The sequence below is a fragment of the Leptopilina heterotoma genome, unplaced genomic scaffold, assembly GCF_015476425.1.
Source record: "Leptopilina heterotoma isolate Lh14 unplaced genomic scaffold, ASM1547642v1 Lhet_10, whole genome shotgun sequence".
Classification (NCBI taxonomy): domain Eukaryota; kingdom Metazoa; phylum Arthropoda; class Insecta; order Hymenoptera; family Figitidae; genus Leptopilina; species Leptopilina heterotoma.
The window spans coordinates 2,970,109-2,997,312 of record NW_025110813.1 but is presented as its reverse complement, the minus strand read 5'-3'; the positions used below and the strand labels follow the sequence as shown (position 1 = coordinate 2,997,312).

At 22.1% G+C, this 27,204-nt stretch overlaps 2 protein-coding genes and 1 non-coding gene across 5 annotated transcripts in view; 1 reads left to right on the top strand and 2 right to left on the bottom strand.

Annotated features, from left to right (window-relative positions):
* Nucleotides 1-864: 864 nt before the first annotated feature.
* LOC122498109 (protein l(2)37Cc) lies at nucleotides 865-5,311 on the bottom strand. Its single transcript, XM_043605695.1, has 4 exons — nucleotides 5,170-5,311; nucleotides 4,675-4,785; nucleotides 4,017-4,438; nucleotides 865-1,551 (listed from the first exon to the last, which is right to left on the bottom strand). The coding sequence occupies exons 2-4, from the start codon at nucleotides 4,760-4,762 to the stop codon at nucleotides 1,243-1,245; spliced, it is 819 nt and encodes a 272-aa protein (XP_043461630.1). The 5' UTR covers nucleotides 4,763-4,785; nucleotides 5,170-5,311; the 3' UTR covers nucleotides 865-1,242.
* A 450-nt stretch (nucleotides 5,312-5,761) lies between these two features.
* Trnan-guu lies at nucleotides 5,762-5,835 on the bottom strand. Its single transcript has one exon. It is a non-coding gene; the product is annotated as a tRNA-Asn (tRNA).
* A 664-nt stretch (nucleotides 5,836-6,499) lies between these two features.
* Nucleotides 6,500-27,204, top strand: part of LOC122497989 (myosin-VIIa-like) — a 29,664-nt gene continuing 8,959 nt past the window's right edge. For all 3 annotated transcript variants that reach the window (XM_043605464.1, XM_043605455.1, XM_043605473.1), the window contains exons 1-19: nucleotides 6,500-6,613; nucleotides 7,681-7,794; nucleotides 8,475-8,621; nucleotides 9,521-9,705; nucleotides 9,894-10,015; nucleotides 10,186-10,442; nucleotides 10,918-11,077; nucleotides 12,122-12,252; nucleotides 12,332-12,727; nucleotides 13,009-13,392; nucleotides 16,440-16,789; nucleotides 18,916-19,090; nucleotides 20,258-20,308; nucleotides 20,398-20,670; nucleotides 20,821-21,027; nucleotides 21,587-21,821; nucleotides 22,108-22,472; nucleotides 23,966-24,162; nucleotides 24,825-25,029. In XM_043605464.1, the coding sequence (XP_043461399.1) occupies nucleotides 6,572-6,613; nucleotides 7,681-7,794; nucleotides 8,475-8,621; nucleotides 9,521-9,705; nucleotides 9,894-10,015; nucleotides 10,186-10,442; nucleotides 10,918-11,077; nucleotides 12,122-12,252; nucleotides 12,332-12,727; nucleotides 13,009-13,392; nucleotides 16,440-16,789; nucleotides 18,916-19,090; nucleotides 20,258-20,308; nucleotides 20,398-20,670; nucleotides 20,821-21,027; nucleotides 21,587-21,821; nucleotides 22,108-22,472; nucleotides 23,966-24,162; nucleotides 24,825-25,029 (3,996 nt within the window). In that variant the 5' untranslated portion in view covers nucleotides 6,500-6,571. The remainder of the gene's footprint in view (nucleotides 6,614-7,680; nucleotides 7,795-8,474; nucleotides 8,622-9,520; nucleotides 9,706-9,893; nucleotides 10,016-10,185; nucleotides 10,443-10,917; nucleotides 11,078-12,121; nucleotides 12,253-12,331; nucleotides 12,728-13,008; nucleotides 13,393-16,439; nucleotides 16,790-18,915; nucleotides 19,091-20,257; nucleotides 20,309-20,397; nucleotides 20,671-20,820; nucleotides 21,028-21,586; nucleotides 21,822-22,107; nucleotides 22,473-23,965; nucleotides 24,163-24,824; nucleotides 25,030-27,204) is intronic.

Below are 27,204 nucleotides of genomic sequence, written 5' to 3'. Positions count from 1 at the left end.
AAAATTTTATTAAAATTCTATACAAGATTCAAATTATTTCAGATTAAAAATTATAAGTTACAAAAATTACGAGAAGTAACATAAAATAGTATGTAGTATGAAAACTTAACTAAAATTTTATCTTTTAAAATGGAAAAAAATCTCAAATTTTTGGAAAATAAAATAATAATTTATAAACTTTTTCTGCAAAAATAGTACGATAATAAAATTAATTGAAGAAAACAGGAAAGTACCTGTGAATTTAAGTAAAAAAAACATTTTTTACGAATAACTAAATTTTGGCTAAAATTCCAAAAAATTTCCAAATTCAAATTTCGAATTTTATTTACTACATTCGTATCCTTTCGAAAATAATAATAAATAATTTATCCAGAAGAAAATTTTAACTTTCAAATTTCTTCTTTTATAAGTCACAGTTTTTGAAATTCAAACTTTGGATTTTTTAATATATTTACAGTCCATAAAAATCAATTTAAAATAATAGTAAATAAAATATCAAATTTTTCTTAAAAAAATTGCCAAACAACTTTATGAAGTTTGGAAATTTTCTTTCAGTGTGAAAAATCAGAAATATTGCCAAAAACCATTTAATTCCCCATTAAATGAAATTTAATAAAATTAATAAAAAAAACACTCATTTTCTTCAATACTATCTTCTCGAAACGCAAATGAATCGGATTCAAAAATCCATTAAATCAAATAGATAAGAAAAATTCAATAAATTAGTATTTTTTTCTTTTATTAATTTAATTAAAAAAAAAAAATTTGAGAACAATTCTCTTGTCAATTTAAAAAAAAATACACCGAATCTAAACAAAACACCATAAATTAAGGTTCATGAGGATTAAAAATCACCCAGGTGAATAATATTGAATGTTTTTATAAAGCAAAAAGGCGACAATTGACAAGGATTAATAAAAAAAAGGAAAAAAAAATGTCGCATAAAAATTATAATGTTCAACTACAATATTATAAATTCTGCTTTTTCTCTCTTTCTCTCTCTTTCTTTCTTTCATTCAATGAAATATATATAAAGAATACTTGTACTACTTCATAAAATGCAACATTATTTCCCTACCTTCGAATGTACAGTGTTTTTTTTTCTTTCTTTTATCAAACTATAATGACAAAATGATGCGATACTGGTAAAAATTGGAAAGAAATGTTCTCAGAACTTTGTAGTGTATGTGTGATTTTTTTTTTCTAATAAAAATTGTGTACCTGATTTTTCTTTTTAATTCTTTACTGTGGTAAGTTTAGTAAGACACCTTGACCGGGAGGTAAATAAACCACTTGACGTGAACGCGCAAGTTGAAACGCAATATCTTCAGCAGCTTCAATCCTTCTAAGTTCAACGAGACCATCACCAGCATCACCAAGTGATTTTGCAAGTAAACTTGCAGCTTGTGCATCACCCTCAGCCGTAATAACAGCAGCTTTCTTTTGTTGTTCAGCTTTTTCTACAAGGAATCTCGCTTTTTCCGCTTCCTGCTGTGCAACTTGTTTCAATTCAACTGCTTGAGTGAATTCCTTGCCGAATGTCAAGTGAGTCTATGGGAAATTTGAAATTTATTTAGTAATGAAATAAAAAAAATTTCAAATCAAACAAATAAATATCTGGGTTGCAACAAAAATTTAATTTTGTTTTTCCCTGATTGCCAGATAAAATTTTGACTTTTTTCCTGACCCTAGAGAATATTCTAATTCACTCTAAAAATGATTAGATACTCAAAAGAATGTTTTATTACATTTATTTACGAATTTCTCAAATTGTTAAATTATTTGAAAACATTAATAACTTCTTCTTTAAATAAATATTTAATCAGTATTATTTTTTCATTGGAATTAAGATTTTCAAATTCAAACCTTTTTGAAATTCAACAACTTCTAAGAATATTTTTATTATAAAACATGAAGAAAGGGATCATTCCGAGTCTTCGACTCGAACTGATCGCTTTCTTCATGTTTTATAATAATTAACTGAATGATAATAAATGAACGAATGATAAAATCATTATTTTATATTATAAGAATACTGTAAATTCTTCAAAACTAATTTCATCATTTCAATTCAATTATTATTTTTAACAATTTTTAACTAAAATTCTTCTTTAAATCAATTATTTTTAATAATTTTTGAAAAAGTTCTTTGAGAATTTTCAAATCTATAATGTTTACAATTCAATTTTACGAAACTTCGATTATTCGGAAATTCTTCAATTAAATAAATAATAGAAAATAAAAACTTCAAATAATTTAAAAAAAATTCAAATAAACTTTTTTTAAACATTAACTCTACAGAATTATTAGTTAAAAGTATGAAAAATTAAAATTTCCAAAGATTTTAATTTGAAACCTTTTCAAAATTAAATTATTTATAAAAATTCAAGTTATAATGCTATTAATATTCAATTATTATCTCAAATTTTAAGTAAAATTCGTTTTTAAATCAATTTTTGATAGAAAATTCTGCGAGAATTCAATTATTAAAATAGAAAAATGAATAATTTATTGAACAATTGAATGTTTCTTAAAATTGAATTCTTTCCACGAATTTTAATAAAATTTATAAGAATAATAACATTTTTCGAGAAATTCAATTAAAATTGTGTTCAAAATAATTTAAATTCTGCGATGATTTTCATTATTTATGAAAATAATTCGTGAAATTGTATTAAAATTATATTGATTGAAATTTGAGAAGAAATTGAAATACAGCAAAGAATTTTTAATTTTGAAAATAAATGAATTTTTGCGAAGAATTTTATTAAGGTAAAGGTCCCAATTATGGGACAATTTACAATTTTGTCCCTATTATGAGACAGTATTACAAAAAATAAAATAAATGCAATTAAAATTGGTCATAAGAAATTTCTACTTATTTCAAAAAATTTTACACGTTAAAAGAATAATTATTTGTGTATAGCATTTAATTTAATAAGAAATGTTTATTTGCATTTTAGCTTTTAAATTAAGGTAAGCCAAGTTTTTCGTCAGACTACCGTCCCACATTAGGTGCACTTATTATTTGCTATCCCTATTATGAGACACACAGGAAATATACAGCAAACATAACCTCAAATATTTTCAGTTTTTTCGCATTAATTTTCTACCAGAAAAATTAGTTTTATAATTATTTTTTAAACCAGAATTTGTTTATTGTATTTTATTCTTTATAATTAATATTCAAATTATTAGGATAAGTCAATAGAATTCTAATTACTTATTGAATTAAATAAATGTCTCATAATAGGAACATTCATTATGGGACACCCGTACATACAGAAATCATAGTCCCATAATTAGTGCAGTGCAGAGTTTCATAATTTAATTAATATTATTTTTATTTCATGAAAAATAACCATTTTAGGGTCTAAATATTATTCATAACATATCAATCTTTCAATCTATACCCTAATTATTCATATTAACACTCCCGATTCCAAGAAATTTATCATAGAAATTTAGTTTAGCTTAAACAGCGTCCCATAATTGGTACTTTTACCTTACTTTTGAAAATAATTGAATTCCTGCGAAGATTTTTATTAAAATTTTTGAAAATAATTAAATTCTTTACAGGATTTTAATAAAAAGTTTAATAAATTAATTGAATTCTTATAAGTTCTTTTCTTGAGAACAAATTGTATTAAAAAAATTCAATTGGTTTTAAAAATTTTATTAAAATTTTCGAAAGTAAGTAAAAATTTTTCGTCGAATTTCATTAAAATTGTACTGTAAATTATTGAATTCTTATAAAGAATTTTATTAAATTTTTTTGAAAATAATCAATTTTCTGCTAAGAATTTTATTACAATTTTTTAAATTCCTAATTCAATTCTTTCGAGAAATTTTATTAAAGTTGTATTAAAAATAATTGAATTTCTGGAGAGAATTTTATTATTTAAAAAAAAATTGAATTCTTGAGAAAAATTTTATTAAAATTGTATTGGACCCTGTAAATTAAAAATCAAATAAAGAATCAAATTGGCAAAAAAAAGAGAAAAAGAAGTACTCACGATGGAAATATCATCCAAAATTAAACCAAACTGTGTTGCTCTTTCAGTGAGTTCCTCATTGACTTTCAATGAAACAAGTTCTCGTTGTGTTATCAATTCGCCGGCGTCAAATTGTGCGACAACTGCTTTTAAGACTTCATTTGTAATTGAGGGCAAAACACGTTCGTCATAATCAACACCAAGAATAGTATAGATTTTTGGTAATGAATCTGGTTGTGGTCTGAATAAAATACGAAGAGTGATATTAACATTTTGAAGATCTTTACTGCCAGTTATAACGGGAATATTTCTTGGTCTCGAACGAATATCGAATACAATTGGCTTTTGTACCCATGGAATATAGAAATGTGTTCCTTCGCCGACAACTTGATTTTTAATACCAACGAATCTGTCAAAAATTACGGCTCTATGGCCTCCGTCAACTGAAAAATAAATAAATGAATTCATTAATTATTCATTAACATAAGAAATTAATTTAAAAGAAACAATTTAAAGACCTATTTCAACAATTAAAATTAATATACTTCTTTAAGTTTTAAATTAAACTTTTCATTTTAAATTTAAATAAATACTTTTTATTTTGAAAGAAAAAATTATTAACCAGCCTGATATAAAATTAATGCAAATTAAAAAGAAAGAAATGAAAGATATAAATTACCATTGTAAAGGGCAGAGTTCACAACTGCTGCAGCGCCAGCAACAGCCAAACCAAGTGTTCCTATCCTCCCGAAAACTTGTGATGCCATTTTAATATTTGTCTTTTAATTCTCTAGAAGACGAAAATTTAATAAATTAACAAATTCTTCACAATGTTTTACATATAATTTTCATAGAAATAGAGATTCCAAGTTATGTAAAAAACAACCTAACCTATAAATAGCAAAGTTCCAATGTACTTGAATTATAACAACAGAGAAAAATCGAATGAAAAATTATTAAAATAAACAAATATACCAGATTAACAATGATATTATTGATATTTTTATTAAAAATATGTAGAAATTTTAATATAAACTGAGTTCACCGGGTATAGGTTAGGTGTGAACATTGAACTCGTGCGTGAAACTCAATTATTTCGGAGCACAATTTACACTTGCATGCTTTTTACATAAGTGAACGTTAATTGTTAACAACAAACACTAATTATTCTTACGTAATACACTATTTCTGTTGAATTTAACAGCCTTTTTTAAGCGGCATGCGTTGATGTGAAACTGAATTTCTTAATTTTCTTGGATGATGAAAGTCGGAAAGTCGTAGACCATGTGACAGTTGGCAACATTGCTCATCATTGCTGCGCTTGACCACGTGACTCGTAGTATTGATTAGCGCGCACTTTTGAAGTACAAAGTGTAGAAACTTTATTTTTTCTCTCAAATTTGTTCTTTTTCTCAACAAATAATATTCTTAAATTGTTTATAAAAAAGACGCTATTGTTGGTAGTACACAACAAACAACATTTAGAAAAAATAAATAAAACAGTTATTATACATTCAAATATTAATTTAAATCAACAAATTAATATTTACAAAATTAATATTTTCCTATAATTTTATAATATTAACAATGATAATAATTTTGAATTTCCTTACTTAAAACTATTTACTTACCATAATTTATTAATTTTTTATGGTTTTTCATCAATTAACGTAATTAAATAATTAAATAACGTTTAAAGAAAATTATAAATAAAATTTACTAGTAAAAATTAAAGCTGAATAAGTGTCGTAAGAGTTTAAAAAAAACGCCCCCGGGTGGGCTCGAACCACCAACCTTTCGGTTAACAGCCGAACGCGCTAGCCGATTGCGCCACGGAGGCAGTTTAGAATCGTTTGGAATAAGACAAATCTATAGTAATAAATTAAATTCTCATTAATTTCGTTCAATTTTTTCAAATTTCAATCATCAACAATGATTAATTGTCATTATTTATAATTTACATTGTTTACAGTCTTCAATAATTGACCGTTACGACTTTTAAATTTTGAATTCATGTGCTATTTTGAAATTCAAATTATCTAAAATAGCGCGGCAAATTCAAATATTCTTTATTTAATTACACCTTTTTTTTATTTAATATTGAAAATTTATGATAAATAAATATTATTCACTAAAAAAACAGTTGTATTGATTAAAAAATTATCAGAAATTGACAATAAAAATTAAACTCCATAGAAATTTGTATATTATTTCTCGTTTTTTCAATTTTTTAACAATTTTCCCCATTTTTGCAAGTCCCAAAATTTGGGGGAATCCCGTAATTTTCTATTTGTTTTAAAAACTACAAGAATTACATTTTTACCATTCAATAGGTATATTTATAATTAATTACGACATTAAATAGAAACGTTTTCACTTTTTCAAGATAAAAATGAAACATAGTATGACAGATTATGAGTAGAATTTTACTTTTTAGATAACAAATTATGATAAGGTTATCCTATATGAGAATCGACACAATATTATTAAGTGAGATACGTGGAGTCGATAAAAGATATTGAAACATTAGATTTCTAAAATCAATTCGTAGTGAATGAATTTAAAATTTCGTGAAAATGGCTAATAAAGGGAATGAGAGTAAAATTCCTTATATTATTGTGAGTGCATATAATTAATTATATTTATTTTTTAATTCATTAAATTAAAAAAAAAGTGTGTAATATAATCAATTCTTGAATATAGGTTCTGAGTAGTGAGTAATGAGTCATTTTTCACGTGTGTTATAATCAGAAATAATTTAATTAAACAATTACTGCTAATTCTTTTTTTAATCAGTATAAAAATTGTTATTTAATTAACTTAATTAATTATTTCAACTAATTATAATTTAATAAATTTTTTCATTTTATAAATTAACATTTATAAAATGAAAAAATTTATTAAATTATATTTAGTTAACGATAAAGAAATAAATCCATTTTATAAATTTTTAATTGTATTTATTATTATATTAATGGTCTATTAATAATTTCTTTTTAATTACTAATTAATTAGTGAATAATTAATAATTATTAATTATTATATTATTAACATACAAAAAACGTTTTTCCTGGATCAGCGATAAGTTTCTCAGGAATAGTGAAAATCTGAATTAAAATTTATTAAAATATTACTAATATTGTGAAATTTATTAGCTTTTCCAAGTGTAGCTGTCTTTCCGAGAGTTATTAATTATTGTTAATTACTAATTATAATTTTTAATTAATGAAAATTATTGTTAATTTTCAAATTATTTTATTGTTAATAATATTATAAATTATTTTTATGTTTTATTTAAGTATAATTATAATTATTATAATATTAATAATTAGGTATTATATTAATTTTTACTGATTAACAATTATTATTAACAATTATTATTATATTATTTATATATTTATTTATAATTATATAGGTACTAATTATTACTAATTCGAAGTTGTTATCAACTATTATTAATTAACAATTATTATTATATTAATTATTACTCTTAATTAATTAAAATAATAATTATTTTTGTGTATTTATGGATAAAGAATTTTTCTTCTTAATTTCTTTCTGATTTTTTTTTTTTTTTTTTTTTTTTTTTTTTTTAATATATAAGTAGAAAAAATAAATTGTTGCATAAATTTATTTTTCTGCTTTTGGAATTTTATTTCTTTTTATTATAAATTTTTTCTTACAGGGCGACTATGTGTGGATTAAAAATAATTCAAAAAATGAATTCGATGTTCCTGTGGGTTGCAAAATTGTTAGTATTGATAAAAAGAAGATACAAATTCGTGACGATGATGGGAATGTAAGTTTTTAAATTTTTAAAAAATTTTTAATCGTTCTACTTGAAACATATTATTTGGAAATCTTATCTGTATGTAGAAGTTAGATTAGAATTTCGATTGGAGAAGCTACACTGAAAAAAAAATTTATTTGATTCAAATAACCAATTACTTGACTATTATCAATTAAATATTTCGTTGAATCAAATAATTTTTATTTGAGTCAATTAAATGATTCAATTTTTTCATCCAATACTAAAATTATTGGTACCAAATAATACAATTTATTTCAAACAGAATTTAATTTGAATAAAAATTATTTAATTCAAGTAAATATTTATTTGATAATAGACAAGTAATTGATTATTTGAATCAAATAAATTTTTTTTCAGTGTACAAAGAAGAAATGAAGACAGCCAAATTATTAATTTTTTTATTCATATAATAAACCTGAAAAAATCTATTTCTTCTTTTTTTGAATTTTTTATTTATTTGCCTATAAAAAAACAAACTTTAGGATTTTCTTCAGAAAAATAATTAGAGAAAAACTATTTCTATTTTTTTTTTTAATTTTTCATTTCTTCTTTTTTTTAATTGGATAAAAGGGTGGAAATATTTTCATATAATATATATATAGTGAGATAAAATTAAAATAGTACAGATGAATAATTTTTATTTTAAATCTAAAACTAAAAAATTTCAGCTTGAATGGGTGAAAGAAGATCAAATGATAAAATTGATGCATTCAACTTCCGTTTCCGGCGTGGAGGATATGATAAAACTAGGTGAACTGCAGGAACATGCAATTTTGAAAAATCTTCACATACGCTACAATCAAAACATAATATATGTAATGTTTTCAAATTTTTTCTTTATTAAATTTTGAATTTTTTATATTATATTTAAACAAAAAATTGTACATACATATTCACTTATTTTTTATTTTAAAATTTCTTCTTTAATTAAAAAACATGAAAATATTTAATAACAGAAAAATATTCTCTTTGAAAAAAAATTAAATTTATTGTTAATTTTCAAAATTGGAAAATAGAAATTAATTATTTTCAAATGTAATAATTTTATACTAAAAAATTTATTGATGATTATTAAAAATAGAATAATTGTTTATTTACAAAAAAAATCTTTCAGTTTTTTCTTCAAAGAAAAATTGAAGCTTAATTTATTAATTATCCAAATTATTACAAAACATAATTAAATTACGAAAATTACAAAAATAATTATACAAAAAAAAACATTCGGTACTAAAATAATTGATGATTTTTAGAGAAAAACATAAGAAAAAAATCTTTCACTTTATTTTTTCGAAGGAAGAGAAGCTTAATTTATTAAATTTAAAAATTATAAATAAAATATTAACAAACTAAGCAATTTTGATAGTAAAATAATTCATGATTTTTAAAACAATTTATTTGTACAAAAAAATTGTTTATTTTATTTCAAAAAAAAATTTTTTAATTCCTTTTCGAAAATAAAAAAGCTTAATTTATCATTTTTCAAAATATTAAATAAAATATTTACAAAAGAAATAATTTGATACTAAAATATTTAATAATTTTTAGAAAAAATTATTCATATAGAAAATAATTTGTCATTATTTTCTATTTTTCTTTTGAAGAGATATCAGTAATTTTGGAATTTTCAAAACTAAAAATAAAATAAATAAGTGAAATAATTAAGAAAAAGTAATCATAAAAACAAAAATAATTAATGAAACTTAATTTTCTCTAGACCTACACTGGTAGCATGTTGATAGCGGTTAATCCTTATCAAGTACTAAATGTCTATACTTACAATGAAATAAATCTCTATAAAGGAAAGAAAATTGGAAAAGAACCGCCTCATATTTTCGCAATTGGCGATAATTGTTTCATGGAAATGAAAAATACGAAAATCGATCAATGCATTGTTATCAGGTATATATTACATTATTAGAAAAATTTTATTTATTTTTTATATAAAATTTTTAAAAATTTTTAGCTCCCTTAATAATGCAGGAAAATTTTTATTATTATTAATATATTAAAAATTAATTTTTCAATTTTTAGTTTAAAATTTTTATTTTAAATTGCTAATTTTTCTTAATTGTAAAAAATAATTTCAGTGGAGAAAGTGGAGCTGGAAAGACAGAGAGTACAAAATTAATTTTACAATATTTATCAGCAATTAGTGGAGAACATTCTTGGATTGAGCAACAAATTTTAGAAGCGAATCCAATTTTAGAAGGTTTCAATTCTTTTTCTATATCTTCTTTCAAAAAACTTTAAAAAAAAATTTAAGACTTGAAAAAGTGGAAAAATTATACTCTAAATGCAAAATTTACTCACATTTTTATTTTTTTGTTTTAATGTTAATTTTCTGAATTTTAAAAATGATTAAAAAAAATAATTTTTCAGCATTTGGAAACGCGAGGACCGTTAGAAACGATAATTCCTCACGATTTGGCAAATTCATTGGTATTATGTTTAATAAACAAGGAATAATCGAGGGTGCAAAAATTGAACAGTATTTATTGGAAAAATGTCGAATAGTATCGCAATCGAAGAGCGAGAGAAATTATCATGTATTTTATGGTCTTTTGGCCGGTCTGACGAAGGAGGAAAAGGAAAAATTAAATCTCGGTGGGACACTCGATTATAAATATTTATGTGGGGTAAGTGAAAAAAATAATTTTTTTTAAATAAAATAAAAAAGAAGAAGAAAGAAGATAGTTTATCGATAGAACAAACTTCTGCGGAACTGGTTCTGTAATTATAGAAATTCTATCAAAAAATGTGCTAAATTGCAGAAGATTAAAAATAAAAATGCGGAACTGGTTCTGTAATTATAGAAATTTTATCAAAGAATTTTCTAGATTGCAGAAGATTAGAAATAAAAATGCGGAACTGGTTCTATAATTATAGAAATTCTATCAAAAAATTTGCGAGATTGCAAAAGATTATACAGAAACAATTCTGTAAAATTAGAGCTATAGAACTTCTGTCGAAAACTTTTTGAAAATTTCTTTGTGGAATTACGGAACCGGTTCCGCAGAAGCTTTTTACTGATATTTTTACAAAATAAATGAAAATAGTTTGTAACATATCGATGGGAAAAATATCGTTTGTTTTACAAGTGAAACCTGGTAGGTTGCAACATGCAGGGACAGAGATGACGCTAAAGAATTCGCTGAAGTAAGAGCAGCCATGAAAGTTTTGAATTTCAGTTACGATGATTTTTGGAATATAATGAAACTTTTGGCAGTGATTTTACATTTTGGGAATCTTAATTACAAAAAAACTATTACAGGTTTGACGATTATTATTTTTTCAATTACTAAAATTGTTGATTTAAATTTCTTCTTTCATAAAAACAAGAAATTATTTCTTTATAATAAATAATCAAATTATTTAGTTTTTTGAAAAACTCAATTAATACTGGATTATTTTTTAACAGTAAATTACTGAAATAATTTTTGAACAATAAAATTATTTAAGTATTTCTTCAATAATCATCTTATTCAATTATTTCAATAGTTTAGTTATCAAATTGCTCCATTAATAGCAAATTAATGGATTATTCTTTCAATAATAAAATTATTCAATTTATTTCAAGCGTTGAATTATTGAATTATTTCATCAATAGGAAAATTATAAAATATAAAATTATAAAATTATGGAATTATTCTTTCAATAATTAAACTATTGAATTATTTCTTCAATAATTATAGTAATCATTCAATTATTTCGCAGCTGTTGACTTATTATTTCAATTCTTTAATTTATTATTCAATTATTTCTTCAACTAGCAAAGTTATTAAATTATTTCTTCAATAATTATTCACAATTTGCAAATGTTTTAACAGAAAAATATGATTTAATTTTTTTTCAGTAGTTAAATTATTGCTTCATTTGTAACATTATTAAATTATTTCTTCAATAATAAAGTTTTTGAATTATTTTTTCAAAAATTCTCGAGTAGAAAAAATATTAAATTATTTATTGAATGATTACCTGAACTATTGAAATATATATTCACTAGTAAAATGATTTAATTATATTTCTTATTCAGTAGTTAAATTTTTTTTAACTGTTATATTATTAAATTATGGAGTATAAAATAATCAAATTTCAACTTCAATAATAACATTTTTGAATTATTTTTTCAATAATCAAGTTAAAAGTTATTGAATTCTTTCCTCAATAATAAAAGCATTAAAGTACATATTTCTTCAAAAATTAAATAATTGAATTATTTTTTGAAAGTAGTTAAAATATTGTACAGAATAATTTTTAAAAAGCAAAACAGTAAAGCATTGATAAAATTATATTCAAAATATTTGTCACTATTTAGAAAATATGGATGCAACTGTAATAAACGATGATAAGAATTTGAAGATAATTGCGGAAATTTTACAAGTATCGGAACGAGCTCTAATTGACGCATTAACAAAGAAAACAATTTTCGTCCATGGCGAACGTGTGGTAAATTTCCGTTTTTTTAATATTAAATATTTTGATTAATATTAATTAATTTTCTTAATGAAAAAAAAAAAAATTCCAGTGCAGCAACATGTCGAAAGATCAAGCACTAGACACAAGAGATGCATTCGTCAAAGCAGTTTATGGTCGTCTTTTTATAATGATTGTTGATAAAATTAATGCCGCTATTTATAAAGTAAAATCGAAGGCAAAAAATTCCATTGGTGTTCTCGATATTTTTGGTTTTGAAAATTTTGACATCAATAGTTTCGAGCAATTGTGCATTAATTATGCCAATGAACATTTACAGCAATTTTTCGTTCAACACATTTTCAAAATGGAGCAAAATTATTACACCGAAGAGGGAATATCCTGGCAGCATATTGAATTTGAGGACAATCAATCGATTCTCGATCTTATTGGAATGAGACCAATGAATATTATGGCCCTCGTCGATGAAGAGAGTAAATTTCCCAAAGTAATTGTCCGCAAGGGATTTTTATTAATTTTATTAATTTTTATTAATTTTATTATTAAAAAAAAAATTTTATTGTTCAAAAAATGTTCTCATTAATTATAATTAATTTCTTTATTTATTAACTAATGATTTTTTTTATTTTTTTATTAATTTTTTCATTTCTTTATTATTTAATTATTTATGTACCTACTTACTTAGTTATTTAGTTATTTATTAATTTATTTTTGAGTCAAATAAATTGAATTCCAATTTTCATATCTAATTAATTAATTTAATTTCAGGGAACTGATTTAACTCTATTGGCAAAAATTAATCAGTTACATGAGAAGAATAAAAATTACTTGAAACCAAAATCAAATCATGTGCAATCATTTGGAGTTGTACATTTTGCCGGAAATGTAAATTATAATGTCGCAGGATTTTTGGAAAAAAATCGTGACACATTCTCCACTGATTTCAAACAATTAGTTTCAATATCGTTGAATAATTTTCTCAAATCACTTTTCACCGATGAAATGCTATTAAATGGAACTGAAACGAAAAAAAGAGCTGTAACATTGTCATTGGAATTTCGAACTTCACTTGATTCCTTAATGAAAACATTGACAATTTGTCATCCATTTTTCATCAGATGCATCAAACCGAACGATAAGCAAATTCCTGGAGTAAGTAATCAGTATTTTACAAGAAAAATAATAATAATAGCAATTCTTTGAATTATTTATGCAAAAGAAGATATTTTACTTTTTTAAAATCAAATTTTTTGAAAAAAACTTCTTATTTAATTAATTTTTGTTTATTTTTAATTCACTTTGACTAATTTTTATTGTGAATGGAAAAAAGTGGAAGAAATTAAGACAAGAACAAGAATATTAATACTTTTTCTTGTTTTAATTTCTTCTAATTTTCTATCTTATTCTTTTGTTTTATAATCTTTTATGTTATAATATAATAAATATTATTGATATTCAATTTATTATTATGCAAATTACAAAATTTTTTATTTTCAAATATGAATTTTTGAATAATTCCAGATTCAAACTTTAAAAAAATTCAATTATTAACTAATTTACTAATTAATTATTCTTGTTTATTAATTTCAAAAATTTTAATAAAATTCTTCGCAAGAAATTCAATTATTTTCATAAATAATAATTATTCATCATAATAATTCAATTATTTTTATAAATAGTAACATATTTTGCGAAAATTCAATTATTTTTAAACAAATTAATAATATTTCAGGAACGAATACAATTACTTTTAAGAATTTTAATAAATCCTTTCGAAACAATTCAATTATTTTTTTAAACAGTAAAAACTTTGTAAAAATTTAGTTATTTTTTAAGAAGAAATTTCACAAAAGAATTCAATCTTTTTCTTAATTCGTTAAAAGATTTTTGGAAAAATTCAATTATTATTTTCGAAAAAATTTCACAAAAGAATTCAATTTTTTTTTTTTATTAATTCGTTATAAATTTTTTCAAAAGAATTCAATTATTTCCATAAATTCTTATAAATCCTTGGAAACAATTCAATTTTATTGAAAATTAAATAATATTTAATACAATTTTAATCAAATTTCATGAAAGAATTCAATTTTAAAAAATTTTTAATTTTATTTTTCGAAAAAATTCAATTATTTTCTAAAATTTTAATAAATCCTTCGAAAAATTCAATTATTTTTTTAAACAGTAAAATATTTGTAAATATTTAGCTATTATCTAAAAAATTTCACGAAAGAATTCAATTTTTTTTCTTAATTCGTTATAAAATCTTTGCAAAAATTCAATTATTTATATTTTCAAAAAAAGTTTCACGAAAGAATTCAATTATTGCCTGAAATTCTAATAAATCCTTCGAAACAATTTAATTATATTTATAAACTGTAAAATTCTTTGCAAAAACTCAATTATTTTAAAAAAAAATTTCACGAAAGAATTCAATTTTTTTCTTAATTCTTTATAAAATCTTTGCAAACATTCAATTATTTTCAAAAAAATTTCACAATAAAATTCAATTTTTTTTTTATTGTTTCGTTATAAAATATTTTAAAAGAATTCAATTATTTCCTTAAATTCTTATAAATCCTTGGAAACAATTTAATTTTATTGAAAATTAAATAATATTTAATACAATTTTAATCAAATTTCATGAAAGAATTCAACTTTTGAAAAATTTTAATAATATTTTTTGAAAAAATTCAATTATTTTCTAAAATTTTAATAAATCCTTCGAAACAATTTAATTATTTTTTTAAACAGTAAAATATTTGTAAATATTTAGCTATTATCTAAAAAAATTCACAAAAGAATTCAATTTTTTTCTTAATTCTTTATAAAATCTTTGCAAAAATTCAATTATTTTCAAAAAAAATCTCACGAAAGAATTCAATTATTTCCTAAAATTCTTATAAATCCTTCGAAACAATTTAATTATATTTAGGTATAAATAGTAAAATTCTTTGCAAAAATTCAAGTATTTTCAAAAAAATTTCACGAAAGAATTCATTTTTTTTTTTCATTAATTCGTTATAAAAATTTTCAAAAGAATTCAATTATTTTCTAAAATTTTAATAAAATTCAATACCCAATTAAATGTTTAATTTAAATTAGCTAAAAGTAATTGTTCATAAAATTCAATTATTTTCAAAATTTTTAATTAAAATTTAAAAAATTTAAAAACTCCATTTTTTTTAAAACGAATACAAAGAAATTCTTGAAAAAGAATTTTATTAGAATTATTAGAATTTTGAAAAATTTTAATAAAATTCTTTGCAAGAATTCAATTATTTTCATAAATAATAAAATTCTTCGAAGGAATTGAATTATTCTCTAATTTTTTTAAAATTTTTTGCAACAATTTGATGATTTTCAAAACATTAATTTTAAAATTAAAAATATTTAAAAAGAAAAATTATTTAAAAAGTTACGAAACAGAAAAGTAAACAACAACTAATTTTAAACTGTGAACAGATTACCGCGGAATACAAGGATTATTATAATAATACAGATTTTTATTAATTTTATTTAATTTTTAATTACAGTTTAATTTAAATTAATATTTTTCAATAGGGAAAAAAATAGAAAAAATTAAAAAAAATGAGAACAGGACGAAATAATTTTGATTTTAGTGTTAATGACAATACAATTACATAATTATATTAATTAAGATACATCGTTTTTAAATATAAATCAATTATTTTTTTATGCAATATAAATAAGGAAGTAGAAAAAATTGAAAACAGGACAAAACGGTTTCTTCTTTCAATTTTCGAATTGAAAAAATTCTATTAGTATAATTATATTAATTAAAATTTTCTTAACTTTCAATCTAATTCTAATTAGTTTTTCTTAAGCCAAAAAGAAAACCAAAAAAAATTAGAAGTAGAACCAAATTTTTTTTTCCGCAATCAACTTGCATGAAAAAGAAAAAAACTATTTTCAACTCACGAATAACTCGTTTTTTGCAACTTTGTATATTAAAGAAATTTCTACATAAATGATACAGATTTAAAGTATATCAGAGGAGAAACTGTAAAGCCCAGTTTCGATTATCAGAGATAGAACCTGATTTTAAATTTTTTCTATAACTCTCCCCAGCACAAACTCGCTCCCACCACCCAATTTATATATATTATGAATATATACGATAAAAGGTGTTCAAGACTTTTCAGATACTATATTTACTTTTACATTTGAAAATTAAATAGAAATTCGATCGTGCACTTTGCTGTCGGCAATTACGATATTCGGGAATGATGGAAACAGCGCGAATACGACGTGCCGGATATCCGATTCGCTATGATTTTGCGGAATTTGTCGATCGTTTTCGTGTATTATCAAATGGCATTTTACCATCCCATAAAACCAATGTGAAAGTGGCTGTTGCGAAAATTTGTTCCGATACATTTGGCAACGATCAGGACTATCAATTGGGTGTAACGAAAATTTTCCTCAAGGAACATCATGATAATTATCTTGAGGAGGAGAGAAGTCGTATTATTATTGGGAATATTATTAGAATACAGAATTTTGTTCGTGTTTGTCTAGTTAGGAAAAGGTGACTTTTAGTTATATTTTTTATTATTTATAAATATTAATTTTACAGTCAACTTTCGATAAATTTAATTTTTCAATAAATTGAATTTGTTTTCTGGTTATTCGGAAAAATTTTGATACTTAAAACATTCGATAAATAAAACCCTCGATAATTTGAAAGTTTTCTATGTCCCTTGAGATTCAATTTATCGAGATTCGACTGGATTTATAAATTTTTTTTATGCTAAAAATAGGAAGAAATAAATGAAAATAGAAAAATATTTTCTTTATTAAAATATATTAATTGTTTATTTCTATTTACTATTTTTATTATTTGTCTTTATTTATTATTAATTTCTTAATAAATTTATTATTATTTTCCTTATTTACAGTTGAATCTCGATAAATTGAATCTCAAGGGACATAGAAAAAATTCAAATTATCGAGGGTTTTATTTACTGAATGTTTTAAGATATCAACATTTTTCCGAAAGACCAGAAAACAAATTCAATTTATTGAAAAATTTAATTTATCAAAAGTTTTATTATCGAGAGTTGACTGTATTTCTGTAATAACTATTATTATTTTTAATTTTCCATTTCTGTTTATTATTACTTCAATTTTTTACAATTTCTTTCTTCAAATTTTTATTTCTTATTTCTTCATTTATTCATGCTTTCTAATTACTTCTTCAATTATTAATTTCTATTTAATATAACTTCAAGTTTCTATCACTTATTTCTTCAAATTGTCATTTTTATTTATTTTTACTTCAAATTTTTGCTTCTTGTTTCTTCAAATTATTTATTTTATTAGTTATTACTTCAATTTTTCTTTATTTATTTCTTAAAATTTGTATTTATTTCTTCAATAATTTATTTTTATTAATTATTACTTCGATTTTATATTTCTATTTACTATTGCTTTAATTTTTCATTCCTTCTTTCTTCGAATTGTTATTTTTATTTATTTTTACTTCAATTTTTTGCTTCTTGTTTCTTAAATTATTTATTTTTATAAGTTATTAATTCAATTTTCAATTTCTATTTATTATTACATTAAGTTTTCATTACTTATTTCTTCAAATTATTATTTTCATTATTACTTGTTATTCATTATTACTTCAATTTTTTACTTCTTGTTTCTTCAAACATTTATTTTATTATTACATATTTCAATTTTCTATTTCTGATTTCTTCAAATTTTTATTTCTTATTTCTTCATTTATTCAGATTTACCAATTATTTCTTCAATTATTAATTTCTATTTAATATAACTTCATAAGTTTCTATTACTTATTTCTTTAAATTGTTATTTTTACTTCAATTTTTTGGTTCTTGTTTCTTCAATTATTTATTTTTATAAGTTATTACTTCAATTTTTAATTTCTATTTGTTGTTACTTCAATTTTTTATTTCTCATTCCTTTATTTATTTCTAGGTATTTATTATCACTTCAAGTTAATATTACTTATTTCTTCAAATTGTTAATTTTATTTGTTTTTACTTCAATTTTTTGCTTCTTGTTTCTTCATTTATTTATTTCTACTTATTATTATATATTTTAATTTTCTATTTCTGATTTCTTCAAATTTTTATTTCTTATTTCTTCATTTATTCATGTTTACCAATTATTTCTTCAATTATTAATTTCTTATTTCTTCATTTATTTCTTTTTACTAATTATTTCTTCTTCGCAAATTGTTATTTTTATTATTACTTGCTATTTATTATTACTTTAATTTTTTATTTCTTATTTCTTCAATTATTTATTTTTGTTTAATACCTATAACTTCAAGTTTTTATTACTTATTTCTTCAAATTGTTATTTCTATTGATTTTGACTACAATTTTCAATTTCTATTTTTTGTTACTTCAATTTTTTATTTCTGATTTCTTCAAATATTTTTTGTAATTTAATTTTTTAATTATCCAAATTTTTATTTCTATTTATCATTATTATTTAAATTATTTATTTTCACTTATAATTATAAAAAAATAGATAATAAATAAATTGACGTAAATAAATTTTTAATAAACAAATTATTATTCTACGTAAAATAAAAAATATTTATAACGATTTTTGAACATAAAAATTAAAATTATAATTATTTGGAAGATAAAATTAAAAAAAAAAATTTTTTTATAGATTTTTGAGAAAAAGAAATGCGGCTGTGTTGATACAAAAAATTTGGAGAGGATATGGACCAAGGAAGCGATATTTGAGTCTGCACCATGGATGTCTTAGATTACAGGCTCGAATAAAATCACGAACATTAAATCACGAGTACAAGCAAAAAAGAAATGCGATCGTTGCTCTTCAGGTGAGTGCGCAAATATACAGAAAATAAAAAAATTCTCATTAGGTAAGAAATAATATATGCTATATATACGACAAAGTTTTTTGCGAATTGCATATTTAATTTTTTGTCTATGTACTTTAGGCTGTATAAGCTATTATATATATATATCTAGATATGAACAGGAGAAAGTAATCTAAGAAAAGGAAAAAAAAACTTTTTCACCTTTCACAATTTATTTATACATACGTAATGTTGCATGGAAAATGTAACATTTCCATATCGAACATTAATATGCTAAATTATATTGACTAATATTTGCTTCTCTCGTAGTTTTTTATTTTTGTTTATAAAAAATTTTGCATCTTCTCGTAAATATATTTTTTATAAGGTAATTATTTTTTCTATTCTTCACATTTGAATACAGTCAACTCTCGATAATTAAATTTTCGATAAATTGAATTTGTTTTTTGGTTCTTCAGAAAAATTATAAAAATATTTAAAATATTTGATACTTAAAGTTAAAACATTCGATAAATAAAACCCTCGATAATTGGAATTTTTTCTATGTCAGTTGAGATTCAATTTATCGAGATTTGACTGTATTACTGTTTTATTACAGTCGACTCTCGATAAATTTAATCTCAAGGGACATAGAAAAAATTCCAATTATCGAGGATTTTATTTATCGAATGTTTTAAGTATCAAAAATTTTCCAAGGGACCAAAAAACAAATTCAATTTATCGAAAGTTTAATTATCAAGAGTTGACTGTATTGTATTTATTTATTATGGTTTATTCATTCATTGAATTATATTTTGTGTACTTTTTTATTTCTTGTTATTCATTTAATTATTAGATAATACAGTCAACTCTCGATAATTATGCTTTGAATAAATTGAATTTGTTTTTTGGTCCTTTGAAAAAATTTTTATACTTAAAACATTCGATGAATAAAACCCTTGATAATTGGAATTTTTTCTATGTCCCTTGAGATTCAATTATTATCGAGAGTCAACTGTATTTTATTTAATTTTTATTTATTTATTCGTTTGATTAATTTATTGAATTTTCATTTAATTATTATTATTGTCGATAATTTCAACTTTATTATTTTCTATTTAATTTTTTTTCATTTAATTATTATTTATTTATTATTAGTAAAATTACTAATGTGAATTAAAATTTTAGGCAGTATGTCGCGGTTACCTGGTACGGAAATATAGTAAAGAAAAGTCACAGGTGAGATTTTTCTCGATTGCTGAAATTTTTTTTTTTTTTTTGAATTGCAAATAATTAAAAATCGAAATGGTTTTTATTTTCCTATATAGTGGAAACAGAGAAGAATTCAAGAGATTCAGAGTCTTCGAAAAGAGGAGGAGAAAATGTTGAAGAAACAGGGAAACAGAAAATACAAGGAAGTGGCGGCAGCGAACTTTGAACAGAGAATGAGAGAATTGAAACTACATCTGGAGGAAAATGAGAAAAAAGAGATAGAAGCACCTTCGAGGGAATCAGAGTCCAGCATTGACAGGATCTTCGAATTTCTCGAAAGTGAACCGAAAACGTCAATTTCAAAGGACCTGCCAGGCGATATGTACGCGGTCAGTTAATTTTTATCCGATTTTCAAATTATTTGTTTAAAATTAATTAGTAATTTAATCAATAAATTAACTATTAAATTAATTAATAAATTAATTTCTTAATTTAATTGATCTTTAATTTCAGAATTAAAGATAATTTTTTTTTTGCAGGATTTGGCTCAAAAGGACAAAAGCACTAGTCCTGAACAATCAGATTTCCTCGAAATTCCTGACGAGGAAGAAGTTGACGAAGACTTTTCATTATATGATTTTCATAAATTTGCCGCAATGTATTTTGTCAGCAATATTCCACCTCAATATTCACGAAGGCCATTGGTCCATTCGCTGTTGGATTTGTCGCATCCCTCGGATCAATTGGTAAGATTGAAAATCTAATTTTTTATTTCAATTTTTATAGATATTTATACTGTTTTCTAAATTTGAATTAATTAAAAATAATTATTTTTATAGTTAACTAATTATTAACTAATTGTATAATTATTAACTTATATTCTCGAATATTATTCGCTTTATATTCAATTATTTACTTAATAGTCAATTATTTCCTTAAAATTAATCAATTAACATTCAATTATTCATTTAATACTCAATTATTTATTCAATTATTCAATTATTTTCTCAAAATAATTGTTCACTTAACATATTCAATTATTTATGTCATACTCAATTATTCAATTATTTTATCAAAATGGCCACTTAACATTTAATTATTTGTTTAATATTCAATCATTTACTCAATTTTGAATTATTTTTTCTTAAAATCAATTATTTCTTAAATATTAAATTGATTTTAATTGTATATATTTCACTTTTTTTTATTTTAAAAATGATTAAGTTATTATTAATTATTAATTATTAATATGATATTAACTTAACAATAAGTATTATTATTTATTTACGAAAGAAAAATTTTCAGTGTGCAAAGGCTCTATGGATAACGATTCTGAGGTTCATGGGTGACATTCCCGAACCCAGAAATCCGATAGAGGCTCCCGTTAATACTCCAGTTATGGCGACAGTTTCTCAAACACTTTCGAAAAAATTCTCTCGCACCAAAGATTTTGAGAATCTAATTAATCAGGAAAAATCTCAGCACATCGTTCGCATGACATTGAAGAGGAAAGATAAATTCCAGGAGGAAATCAAAAGAGGTATTATATATGGAGGATGAAGAAATAAGGAGTCAAGAAAAAAATCATTATTGTCATGATTAGAAACATTATCATTATCATGATTATTAAATCATTAACATCTCCCACAGCATCTAATAACTTGAAGAGCAACATTGACAATATTGCCTTCACAGTTTTTCTGCGGACATCAAAATTGAGACAAAAAACGAATCAAAAATTTTTGATTCGTTCTTTAATGAAGAAAATATTTAATATTTAATATTTATTTTTATTTCTTAAATAAAGAAAAATTAATTTTTCGCAGGAATAATAGATGATGAATTTGTGGATCAAGATTATCAGAATTGGCTCAATACACGTCGTTCCAATTTAGAGAAGCTGCATTTCATCATTGGTCATGGAATTCTGCGACCCGAACTCAAGGACGAGATTTATTGCCAAATTGTCAAGCAGTTAATCAATAATCCAACGAAGGCCTCTCACGCGAGAGGATGGATCCTCCTTTCACTCTGCGTGGGTTGTTTTGCTCCCTCCGAGAAATTCCTAAATTACTTGAGAGCATTCATTCGCACTGGACCGCCAGGATATGCGCCATATTGCGATAAAAGATTGAGTCGAACCTACAGGAATGGCATCAGAACGCAGCCTCCCAGTTGGATCGAATTACAGGCACGTTTTATTAATTATAAATTATAATATGCTCTTCAAATGCTAGTGGGAATATAAATTCAAACTAGCAGTTTTTTATATTCTTAAAAGCATTCGCCCCAATAGTAGGGCTGGAATATTTCATTCACATTTCGTGAATATTCCATTGGAAATGTTGTGAAAATTCCAAAGTCCTTCCACATATTTTAGGAACATTAAAATGTCAGACGTTTGGAATATTCCTTTTAAATATAGAAATATTCCATCAAAATATTGTAGAAATATTCTATTGGAACTTTGTAAAAATATATTCTTTGACATAATTAGTATATCAACAACAAGGAATATTCCATTCAAAATTCTGGAATATTCTATTGGTACGTATTGGAAATAATCTTCCAGAATATTCGACATTTGGAATAATGTAGGAATATTGCAGTTGGCATAAAGAAAGAATATTTCTGTGGAATATTATTGAAATATTTCGTAGGACATTCAAAGTTTTTACACTACTTAAATAAATTCATCAACAATTCGTTTTTGAACGAAATAAGTTGTAAATTTAAATGGTCATCTAGAAGAGCAAGGAATATTCCACTCATATTCCTGAAATATTTTATTCGAACATTAAGAATATTCCAAATGAATATTTTATACATTTTTTAGGAATATTTTCAACATTTGGAATGTTCCTTTGGAAAATCAGGATTAAACGGAATATTATATTGGAATACTGTAAAAAGAATGTAGCAATATTACTTTTTAAATTTTCAAATTTTTCAGTTCAAAATAAAATGAATTTATTTTAATAACGCGAAAATTAATTATAGCATGTCATCGATGATTCGAATAAAAAAGGTTTAATTACAAAAATCCAATTAAATATTCCCAATTCCCAGAATATTTTGATGTACATAATATTATACTCCAAAAAGAAATATTCCAAAGGTCGGAAATTTTAATATTCCTTGTAATTAGAGGAATTATTGATGATATAATAATCAGTTTTCATTCCAATCAAATAAACTTTTCAATTTATTTCGAACTTAAAACGTTAAAAATTAAAAAATTAATATTCCTATGTACTATATTTCAGTTACAATATTCCAATTGAATATTCCTATACATATTGTTCCAAAAGAATATATTCCAAATATTAAAATTTCCGCATTTTAATATATTCCTAAAAAGTAAATGAAATATTCTAAAGGAATATCAAAGGAATATTCTCAATATTTCACATAAAAATTCCAGGAATATGAATGGAATATTCAATGTTATCGTCAATTACAATTGACGTTAATTAATTAATTTATTAAATTACTGTTAATCTTAGTGATTCTAAAGAATGGATGGAATATTCCAGAGAAACATTACCAATGTTCCAATGGAATATTCCAGGAATGTGAATAGAACATTCGCGGTGTATTTGGGTTAAATTTTTTTTATAAAAGACATTTCAATAAAATTTTAATTAAATTAATTTGTATTTAAAAATTGATGTTGCATTTTAGGCGACGAAAAATAAGACACCAATTCTTTTGACGGTGATGTTTATGGATGGAAATTCAAGGAATGTCGAGGCTGATTCGGCGTCAACTGCACAAGAAATTGTCAACAGTTTGGCAAATAATATTTCACTGAAAGATACATTTGGTTTTTCTCTTTTTGTTACTCTTTACGATAAGGTCTTATCACTCGGAGCCGGACGGTTAGTTAGAATTACTATTTTCCCAGAGAGATTATAAATTCTATAAATTTTTCCCTTCTTTAATTAATATTTAAATTTTCATTAGAGGAAAGATTATAATTTTTTTCTTCAAAAATAATGATTTATTAATAAATCTTTATTTAATAATAAATCTTTATTTAATAATAAATCTTTATTTATTTGAAGAAAAAAATTATAATCCTTCCACAGTTTCCTTGAAAGTATCAAATTGATACTAAAGTGGATCAAAATTGATGCTAAAAATTCGGATCAATTTTTGATTTGATCCACAATTTTTGTATCAATTTGTTGCAATTCGAAACTTTTGAGTTAATAGTATTATTGAATGATGGAAGATATTATACTTGGAATTTAATTAAATATTTTTTATTTAAATCGGACTAATTAGATTAACTAATTAAACATTTAATTAATTACTTATAATTATGATATGATTAAAGTATATATTATATTTATTTACTTACCCCATTCGATAATATTAATTATTTATACTAAAAAAAAATCTTCACTTGATTCCAGGTAAAATTTTCTTTCCGTATTATTATTATATAATTCTAAAAATTAATTTTATTTGTAATGATTGATTATTATTTAGGAATTATATCATATGTTTAATTATTAAAAATCGTCTATATATGTAGGGATCATGTGATGGATGCAATTTGCCAATGCGAACAATATGCAAGGGAACAGGGACATTCTGAACGCTCAGCCCGATGGAGATTGTTCTTCAGAAAAGAGATCTTTGCCCCCTGGCACGACCCAACTTTTGATAAGGTCGCCACTGACCTTATCTATCATCAAATTATTCGAGGCGTCAAGCACGGAGAGTATATCTGCAACAATGTGAGATATTTCTTTCTTTGTTTCACTTTTTCCTCATTTCTACCCATTTTACAAAAATATTTGTATTTCAATATTTTTTTTATAAATGTATTATTCTATATTTCTATTATTCATTATTACTTTTATTATTATTATATACTTATTGATTTATTTCATTATTATTGATATATTCCCCAATAACATGGAATATTCCATCAACACTTCAAAAATATTAAAATTTCCGATTTTTGGAATATTCCTTTGGAAATTGGAATATTCCATTGGAATTTTGTAAAAATATTTTTTTATTTTCCTTACTGTTATATTGAAAAATTTAAGAGGTAATATTCCAATAAAACACTCCTACTATATTCCAAGGTAATATTCCAAACGTTGGATATTTTAATATTCCTAAAATTTTAATGGGTTATTTTAAATGAATATTCCCAATATTCCAAATTTTTTCAATGGAATATTCCAGGAATGTGAATTAAATATTCCACTCTATTGAGGTTTTTATTACTTAATAATAAATAATAAATTTTAATTAATTGGCGTTTATTTTTTTACTTTTTTTATAATTGAGAAAATAAGAATGAAATTTTAAATAATTAGGAATGTTTTCACTTTTTTTAATTTTTATTTTTTTGAAAATTGAACTAAGAAAGTGGTGTAAATTTTTATTTATCATACTTAATCATAATCTCTGAAGTAAATAATCGATTAACACAATTAAATTTTGATAATAATGATAAATGATAATTTGCCAAAATTTTGCTGTTTGCTTTTTTGTTTTCTAACTTTTAAAATAATTTTCCTTTATAAATGTTTTCAATTTTTAAATTAATATATTGAAAATCATTGAATTCTTGCAAAGTATTTATCGAAAAAATTTGACAATAATTGAATTCTTTAGAGAAAATGTAATTAAAATAGTATTGAAAATAATTTATTTCTTGGCAAGATATTTTTTAAAATTCTTGTAAATAATTGAATTGTTTTGAAGAATTTATTTAAATTTTCTTGAAAATAATGGAGTTTTTTTAAATAATGATTACTAAAAATTTGGAAAGTAATTGAATTTTATGAAGAATTTCTTTCGAATTGTTAAAATATTTGTGTTTATTATTAATTGTAATTAATAATTTTCCTATTAAATTATTTTAAAATTATTCACATAAAATTAAATTCTTTTAAACAATTTTATTAGAGTTTTTTTTACATTTTTTTTCTTAAATTTCACTAAATTTCGTAAAAATAATGCAATTTTTTAAATAATTTTAATTGAAAATTTTGATAATAATTGAAATTTACAAAAAATTTTATTAAAAAATTTTGAGAAGAATTAAATTGTTTAGAAAAATTTTATTACAATTTATAAAAATAATTGAATTTTTTCGAAGAAATTTAACAGAATTGTTGAAAATAATTGAATTTTTATTAAAACTCTTGAAAATAATTGAATTTAAATTTTAAATAATATTTTTTAACATAATAATTGTATTCTTTAGAGAAATTTTATTAAAATAGTTTTGAAAATAATTGAATTCTTTTGAAGAATTTTATTATTGCGAAGGATTTACAATTCCTCAAAATAATTGAATTGTTTAAAAGAATTTTATTTAAATTTTTGAAAATAATAGAATTTTTTGAAGGAATTTTATTAAAAATTTTGAAAATAATGATTTTTTTAAAAGAATTTTATTAAAATTGTCTAAAATAATAATTGAATTCATATTAAAATCTTTGAAAATAATCGAATTTAATTAATATTTTTAAAAATAATGTTATTCTTTAGAGAAATTTTATTAAAATTATCTTGAATATAATTGAATTTTTTCTTACAAATTCTATTAAAATTGTATAGAAACTAATTGAATTTTTCAGAAGAATTTTATTATTTATGAAAAATAATTTTATTTTTGTGATGAATTTTACTATTTATAAAAACAATTGAATTTTTTCAAAGGATTTATTAAAATTTTAGAAAATAATTGAATTTTTATTAAAACTCTTGAAAATAATTGAATTTAAATAATATTTTTTAAAATAATTGTATTCTTTCGAGAAATTTTATTAAAATTGCATTGAAAATAATTGAATTCCTTTGAAGAATATTTTATTATTCCGGAGGATTTACAATTTCTAAAAATAATAGAATTTTTTAAAAGAATTTTATCTAAACTTTTGAAAATA